Source organism: Pygoscelis adeliae, unplaced genomic scaffold, assembly GCF_000699105.1.
Source record: "Pygoscelis adeliae isolate BGI_AS28 unplaced genomic scaffold, ASM69910v1 Scaffold432, whole genome shotgun sequence".
Classification (NCBI taxonomy): domain Eukaryota; kingdom Metazoa; phylum Chordata; class Aves; order Sphenisciformes; family Spheniscidae; genus Pygoscelis; species Pygoscelis adeliae.
In genome coordinates this window covers 119,084-127,346 of record NW_008824289.1, presented here as the reverse complement: position 1 = coordinate 127,346, position 8,263 = coordinate 119,084, and the positions used below count along the sequence as shown (strand labels likewise).

Below are 8,263 nucleotides of genomic sequence, written 5' to 3'. Positions count from 1 at the left end.
CCCTCAGCTGCCGCTGCCCTCCCGGCGCCCGAGCATGGCCGTCTTCGACACACCCCAGGAGGCCTTCGGGGCCCTGCGCCCCGTCTGCGTGCAGCTGACGAGGGCACAGACCATGGAGAACGTGGCGCGCCTCCAGGCCCACCTGGCAGCCGTCAGCGCCTCGGCCCTGCAGGAGCTGCAGGAGTACGTCCTCTTCCCCCTGCGCTTCGCCCTGAAGGTGCCGGGGCCCAGGCAGGAGCGCCTGGTGCAGAGCGTGGTGCAGTGCATTTCCTCCGTCCTCGCGGCAACGTGCGTGAAGAAGCGGGAGCTCCTGCAGGAGCTTTTTTCTGAGCTCTGTACGTGCCTCTCTCCCCCTCCCGGCTCAGGCAGACCAGCCTTGCTGTCAGAGGAGCTGAAGCTGGCTGTAATCCAGGCGCTCCACACCCTGATGCATTCAGCGTATGGGGATGTTATCTTGTCCTTGTATCAACCTTCCGCCCTTCCTCTCTTAGGATTTGCTGTATCTTTGCTTCTGGGCCTAGCAGAGCACGAAAAAGCAAAGCAAATCAAGATCTCGGCTTTGAAGTGCTTACAGGTCCTAGTTCTGCAGTGTGACTGCCAGGAGCATCGGCACCTGGATGAAGACGAGGCACAGCAATGTGGGGATTTGTTTGCTTCTTTTCTGCCTGGGATTTCCATTACGCTGTCTCGGGTTATTACTGGAGACATCAAACAAGGTCACAAAACCGCTGTTTCTGCCGTCAGACTCTTTTATCTGATTGTTGGCTTGGTAATGGCTGATGCACAGCTAGCCAGAATCCCAAAGAACAAAGAAAAGCTGCCAGCGGAACAAAGCAGAATATCAGAACTAATGGTCCATAGAGGACCTGACTGGAGTAAAAGTACTGCCGAAAAACTCTCTCTCCTCCTGCAGAAAATGGTTGAATTTTCTTCAGTTCACCCCCACTGGAAAGTGAGACTGGAGCTGGTGGAACTGGTCCACCACTTGCTGAGGAACTGCAGTCAGTCGCTGGTGGACTCGTTCAGTCACCTTTTAAAAGCCTTGGTTGGGCTGGTGAACGATGAAAACAGCGAAGTCCAAAGCAGGTGTAACGAGGTTCTGCGAGGCATTGCGGAGCAGAGGATCGTAGCACAGAACAGGGCTCTTGCTGACGTCCTCTCCGAGAACCTCCATTCCCTTGCCACAGCTCTTCCTCGCCTGATGAACTCTCAGGATGACACGGGTAAGGTTTCCACCTTGAGCTTGTTCCTCGGCTATTTGAAGCTGCTGGGCCCCAAGATTAACATTGTCCTTAACTCCATATCCCACCTCCACCGTCTGTCCAAAGCGCTGATGCAAGTTCTGGAGTTGGACGTGACAGATGTAAAGATAGTGGAAGACAGGCGCTGGGGCTGCGAGAGCGCCTGCAGACCTTCGGGCTCCTTGCGGCACGGTGTGCAGAAAGGCAGGTGTCAGAAGAAATACTTCCGCTTCTTCACGGAGGAGAAAGTTTTCCAGCTGCTTCAGCAGGTTTGCCGTGTCCTTGGCTACTACGGGAACCTCTATTTGCTTGTGGATCATTTCATGGGGCTGTACGGTGAATCTGGCACGTACCGAAAGCAGGCGGCGATGGTCCTCAATGAGCTGATCGCAGGAGCTGCTGGAGTGGGAGTGGATGTCCTTCAGGAAAGGGAAGTTTCGCTGAACATGGATGATCTCAAAGGGTCCGTAATGTCCATTCTCGATGAGTACACAGACCAGGCGAACTGGTATTTGATCACTAGCATTGATACAGAAGAAGTCAGCCGGGAGCACTCTGTGCAACATTCAGGACTTACTGCCCGTCCAGGTGCATGCAGCAGCGTTCTCCTTCCGTCCCCAGAGCTGCACGTCACGACCCGCACCATGAACAGCAACATCTGGCAGATCTGCATCCAGCTGGAAGGTGTCGGCTGCTTCGCTGCTGTCCTCGGGAAGGAGTTCCGCTTGCTTCTGCTGTCGGCTCTCTACCCTGTGTTGGAGAAGGCTGGTGACAAGACTCTGCTCATCAGCGAGACGGCACTGGGGACGCTGGTAGACATATGCGAGGCCTGCAGTTATGACTCCTTGCAGCGTTTGATTAATGAGAATTCTGACTATCTGGTGAATGGGATTTCCCTGAATTTGCGCCAGCTGGCACATCAGCCACATGCTTCCCAGGTCCTGGACACTATGCTGAGGCATTCAGACGCCAGCTTGCTGCCACTGGTAGAAGACGTTATCCAAGATGTCCTGTCTACACTAGATCAGTCTTACAATAACCAGGCTTCCACTTTCCTCGGGGTCCTCCACTCAGTAATGGCAGCTTTAGGTATCTAAATGATGTTTACTTCGCGTAATTCAGTCTTACTGTAACTAGGGGTACTTGTCCTTGACCTTTCGACTTGCCACGGGAGATTTCAAGTAGCTGAGGTACTGCAGCGTGACGGCAACTTTGCTTTGCTTGGTGGGCCAGCTCTCAAGCAAAGATCACCAATAGCTTCCGCACTCCACAACCAGTTTCTGTTTGTCTGGCCTGTAGACTTGCAGGAACATGGCCTGTAGTGGTTGAGGAAGGATGGATTTGCTACTTCCATAAATGTTCTGTAGAAGCACATGGAGTAAATTCCTTTTTATATCGGGGGTTTTAGCATTCTCCTACCGTCAGGGAGGTCACGGTGATGTGACAGCAGGTGCCCGATTCTGCAGTTCAGTCCCACGAGACTCGAGAGTCACGTTCGTCTCTCACGGGGTCTGGTACCTTGCTGACTTGCAGGAGGGGATCGCGATTGCTTAGTGACATATCAGTTCCTCTTTTGCAGTCCAGTGGTTTGGACCGTCCTGCGGTGAGAAACACCGACAAAGGCAGACTGCCGAGTGGCAGAGCAGGACTTTGTCCCAGGGGCAGCAGATGGTGACGAGGCAAGAAGTAGAGCGATTCTTCCTTGACTATGTCAGACAGAAGCAGATCGCAGAGGGCAATCTTCCTGACGCAGGGGATGAGGAGGCAGGTCAGTACTGCGCGTGACTGGAGAAGAGTATGTTCAACTTGGAGAAAGACAGCGACCTCTGAGGTTTCCTTTTGTCAGATGGGGGACTCGGGACCAGGCTGAAAGCCTAGCACATTCCTGACAGTCTGCTTTGAGCTGACCTTAGCTCCTATAAGGTGCTGATGGGTGTTCTTGCTTTGTTCTAGGCATGGGGCGAGGGGGCAGTGAAATGTTTGCAGATCAAGGCTTGTCTAGCTCTAAGACACAAGCACACTATGTTTTTCCTTACCTCATAACTAGCCATTTGGGTTCAGGACCCAAAGTTTCCCCTTTCCAGGATCCTACTGCATTTTCCTCACCCTCCCTTGGGAATCCCTGTACCATTTTGTCCTGGCTAATGATGCCACCGCTCCCTTCTCACTTGGCCTTGGCAGGGCCCGCAGACATTCACGCAGGGAACTTTTTACTCTTTACTGGGCTATGCTGCAATCCTGACCTTTAAATACCCAGGCTTTTCATTTTTAATAAAAATCAATGGGAAATAAGTCCATGGTGAGGAGAGACTGCAAATGTCAGACCGACTGCATTGTCCAGTAAAGAAAGCAAACCTTCCCTAGTCCCACACTCTTAAGTGAATCTGACGCTTAACTCGCACAACTCAAGCGTAGACTTGACTATATCTAGATATGTTTAAAAATGCCAAAGGCCTCACTTGGGAATTTGCAGAGTAGTTGTGGGTGGGTATTGTGAACTGCCAGAACTTCCAAGTCATTTTCATGGCTTCAGTAATGGTTTTGTCTTCCAGATGAGATTCCCCCCCTTGCTAAGCTGGAACCAAATGACTCTGCCACAGAAGGAGAAACTTCACTGCCAAGCCATGCTCAGCTGGCCAAAGATGTGATGGAGAGGTGCATCCACTTGCTGTCCGACGGGAACCTCCGAGTGCGGCTGAAGGTCAGTAAACTCCGGCTTTGAAGGGACAGGGGGTGCCCATGAAGGGGGCTGGTAGCTTGTCAACACGTGCACGATGCACGTTGGGCTTCCTGCTGTGATGAGGTTAGGGCTGCCATATGCTTATTCAGGACAGACCCTCCACGTCTGGCAAGAGAAAGGGAGACAATTTTCTGGGAGTAGTCTGTTTTAGGAATGGCGGCCAGGCTGAAGAGAATCTTAAGGGTGGCTTCATATCAGGCACCTTCCCTTGATGCTCACGATAGTCAAGTCTTGTGCCTCAGCCTTTGGTGGAGGAGGCAGAAGCATCTTTCTCCCATCTAGGCTTCCCATCCCCCTTCCTCAGACTGTAGTGCACCGACTGATGAACACCTCTGGAGTTGCTGGGGTGATGATAAGCAGGGCTAAAAGCCTGGGTTTTTTTAAATTATGAAAATCCTTTGAAGGTGGCCTCCTTTTAAACTGCAAAGCAAGACAGAAAATGCAGCAGTGAGACATAACCCAGATTCTTACCACGGAGGCCCCAGCCCTACCAGGTGATCCTGCTGCCGTGCCACAGGAGCAGTAGGGTCCTAGTGCACAGCTCAGCCCGCAGGATCAGGCCAGAAATCACACCCTGCTTCCAGCCCGGCTCTGTAGCCCAGCACAAGTTATGCCACTGTGCTACTTGTCCCTTTCTGAACAGGCCTGTGTTCTGTTATCCCAGTTCATGCTGAGGTAAAACTGTACCCTTTTGTATTAAAGCCTGTCTTTCTCCTGGCTCCCTGGTGTGACACTGGGGATCCACCTGAATGCCTGGTGCTGCTGGCACTGCAGCACTCTGAAAGTCTGTTACCTACCCCTCCTGCCCAGGTCCTGGACGTGCTGGAGCTCTGTGTAACTGTGCTGCATCCTCACGGAAACCATCTGCTTCCCATGGCTCATCGTGTCTGGCCAGCTCTCGTCACCCGGCTGATTAGTGATGACCCTCTGGCAGTGCTCAGAGCCTTCAAGGTACAGCAGCGAATCTCTGCCAACAGCCTTCAAGCTGGTGCTTAGAAGGCAAGTGGCTCAGGCGCTGCTGTGGCCCGTGAGAGAAGCACTGAGCTTGTGGAGTGATTTTTAAATGTGGTTCGGAACAGGGTCACCACCCTGCAGTGGGTAGGCTTGTACCACTCCCACTGCAGCTTGTCCACAGATAAAACCTTGGCGCTCTTCCTGGGGGAAACGGCAGTATTAGTGGTTATTGCAGGGAAGAGGAAAACAGTTCTTTTACAGCCTAAGCAGCTGTCAGAGGCACTGTGCATAGTGCAACTTGCCCTTGCTGGAGCCACAGTCTCAGCACCCCCTTTCGGAAGTCTTAGACTGAAGAGAAGGGATTGTTTCGCGATTGAGGCATTGGCAGGGGAGAAGAGAGGTTAAGCAAAGGCTTAGCCTCATAACAACACCATTAAAGAGCTCCTGACCATGTCCTCTGGCTGCATTCTCTTCCTGACTCACAAGTTGGACAATAAAGCATGTTTCCAGAGGTTGCCAGTCCCAGGGTTTCACAGAGCTTCCTCTGCTGTGCAGAATGAGGTTCATTTTAGAATACTTCAGTGTGAATAACAGAAGAGTTTTGATTCCCCAAATTCAAGAAGCCATACACTGGAATTTCAGAGTAGCCATACCTCACATGTGCCTGCCCTAAAAGAAGGGAGAGATCGCTACATGAAAATGAATTAACTCTTGAGAAGTTCAAGGGATCATTACAATTAGCACTGAGTTTGGGTTTTGTTATAAGAAATCCCCTGTGAGCATCTTCCTTCCTATATCTCAGGACAGGAAGCGTAGTATCAGTGTAAGCCAAACACAACATAACCAGCATCTCAGTTCTGCACACTAAGACCATGAGCTTAGTGAAGTTCCAAGAGAGAACCGTGTTCTGGCCACGTTGGTTGGCCCCATGGATCCCCCCTTCATTTTTTACATTCTCTAGGCCAGTCTGGTTTTTATCCTGGGCACACACCAATAGTGCTGGGTGCCCTGTGCTGTAGCCAATTGGCCTTTCTGTTTGCTGGCATGCTTGTAAAGATGGACTGTTTCCACCACAAAGAGGATTTATATTTTAATGGCATTTTCCATCATCAGAGACTCCTCCAGCAATTCTGAATAAGACCTCACAAGCTAATCTTACCTTTACTGTGCTAATGAGAGAAGGGCAGTCCCAGGGGGTTAGCCATGTGAAACTGAAGAGCAAGGTGCAGGTCACTCGGCCTCTCCATTGAGCATTCGCCTTCTGCTTATTATGGGAAACTGGCAGGTGTGCTCACATGGCTCTCAACTGCAAAAAAAATTATCAAGGGAGAACAAATGGCTTATCCCCCGAGCTGGTGAGGATTGCTGAGCTCCTCCCAGACCTGTATTGTGCACTTATCCTCCAGTAACTGATGTTTCTCCACTAGGTGCTGTGTACCCTGGCTCAAAAGTGTGGGGACTTTCTGAGGCAGAGATTCTCCAAAGATGTCCTGCCTAAGCTGACCAGTTCCCTCCTCAGCCAGGCCCCTGCAAGTGCCAGAGCCGGGCCCGTGTACAACCACACGCTTGCCTTCAAGTTGCAGCTGGCTGTGTTGCAGGGATTGGGTTCTCTGTGCGAGAAGTTGGACATGGGTGAGTACCGGGGAAAGTATACGTTGTACGAGATCTCTGCCGGACTTACCTTTTCTCCTTTCATCTCAACTGACCAGGCCTGCACGTGCTTCTTATCCTCCTGCTGCCCCATGGCACTGATTTCCTGATCTTCTCCAGCCTCATCCCATTCAGGTCCTGCTGGGCCTTAATCTGTCCTCTTTGAGAGCTCTCTATGGAGGGGCTGGTCGCGCTTTACTCCCCAAGAGACAAATGAGAGAGGAGATTCCCGGCACCTTGCAGAATCTGACTGCTCATCTCAGTCGTGCATGAGAAGTGGGTATAAAGTGGAGTGCCTGGGTTGCTGCAGCTAGTTCCTGCATGTTGGGCCATGCTTTGTTCTTAATTAACTGAAGAACTGGAGCCCAGATAAGACTTCTGGCTAACTTGACTGGTTCCATTTTGGGGCATCTCTCTGGGTGACCCTTTAAATGCAGCACATCACATTCCTCTACTGAATGAAACTCCCCGAAATTCTCCTAGGTTAAATTTCTGGAGCTGACTTTGATGAGGGAGGTTTGCTGGCTAGTTGCTCTTTTCCTCTCTCAATGCCCTTGATTGCTTTCCTAGCTTCGCAGCAAGATGCTTAAGAGGCGAGGTCAGAATAGCTCTGGGTCAGACAGTTCAAAGGCTCGGAAGCCTCTTGCTGCCAATTTAGAGCTGATTCTGTTAGGCAGCAGCCACTGAGTAAGTTACCTCCTACCCTTCTCTTCTGTTCCATTTCTGCAGGTGAGAGTGACCTGAATAAAGTGGCAGATGCCTGCCTGATTTACCTCAGTGCCAAGCAACCCATGAAATTGCAAGAAGCTGCCCAGAGGTAATGTCTCTTAAATGCAGGTGTATCAGGTGTACAAATAACCTGGGACAGAGGGAGCACGGTAACCCCTTTCCTTTTGCACCTTTCCCATTCCTCCCTCTGGCACATTTGAGTCCTGTACAACAGGGTCTGTCGTGGAAGTTAACCCCTTTCTCTGGTGAAGTATCATTTACTACCCAAAATGAGCTAGAGAGGTCAGCTTACCCACAAGTTACAGTTGACTTTCAGATGACCTTGCAATGCATTTGAGGACAGAGCAGGAAGATGTGCTACTTGTTTTTTTCTAACCGCCTCCTATGCTAGAATACTTGGGGCTCTTGGCCCACTGGTGGCATAAAACTGCAGAGGGGAAGACAGCTATGCAAGAGGATGTGCCAGACATTCCCATGTATTTTATCACTTAATACCTTCTGCAGGCTGGGGGATTTACTTCTGTTATCCTTCATTTTTCCCTGGGCTCCTGTGATCACGTCAACCCAGGCTCTGCCAGGTGGACCCGGGTTTGTTTGGGAAGCTGTCAATCTTGGCACCAGTCTTGCTCTGAGAAGGCTGGGAGAAGTTAAAAGAGCACAAACAGTTTAGGTGAACACACATCAGCTCTATGAAATGTTGACAGACATACTTTGCTGCTTGGTGTACAAAATCCTGCTCAGCATGTTCCTGCTGTCAGGATAAGAAATCACTATTGTCATATGTTGTCACGTGGAAACAAGGCCAGAGATCTCAGCAGACAAAACGGGTCCAGTTACAGAACATGGAAAGCGAATAAGAAAGCCGTGCGCCTCTGTCTCCGCTGAAGGACAGGGGTAAAAGCCCCCCCTCTTTCTGTGTGGCCAGCCCTCCCCCCCCCGAGGGGAGAGG

The 8,263-nt window shown here is 51.1% G+C and overlaps 1 protein-coding gene across 1 annotated transcript in view; it reads left to right on the top strand.

Moving 5' to 3' along the window:
* The first annotated feature begins 34 nt into the window (after nucleotides 1–34).
* Nucleotides 35–8,263, top strand: part of TTI1 (TELO2 interacting protein 1) — a 15,109-nt gene continuing 6,880 nt past the window's right edge. Inside the window, exons 1-6 of the mRNA XM_009318738.1 lie at nucleotides 35–2,330; nucleotides 2,821–3,009; nucleotides 3,794–3,942; nucleotides 4,792–4,932; nucleotides 6,363–6,567; nucleotides 7,315–7,402. Of these exons, the coding sequence (XP_009317013.1) occupies nucleotides 35–2,330; nucleotides 2,821–3,009; nucleotides 3,794–3,942; nucleotides 4,792–4,932; nucleotides 6,363–6,567; nucleotides 7,315–7,402 (3,068 nt within the window). The remainder of the gene's footprint in view (nucleotides 2,331–2,820; nucleotides 3,010–3,793; nucleotides 3,943–4,791; nucleotides 4,933–6,362; nucleotides 6,568–7,314; nucleotides 7,403–8,263) is intronic.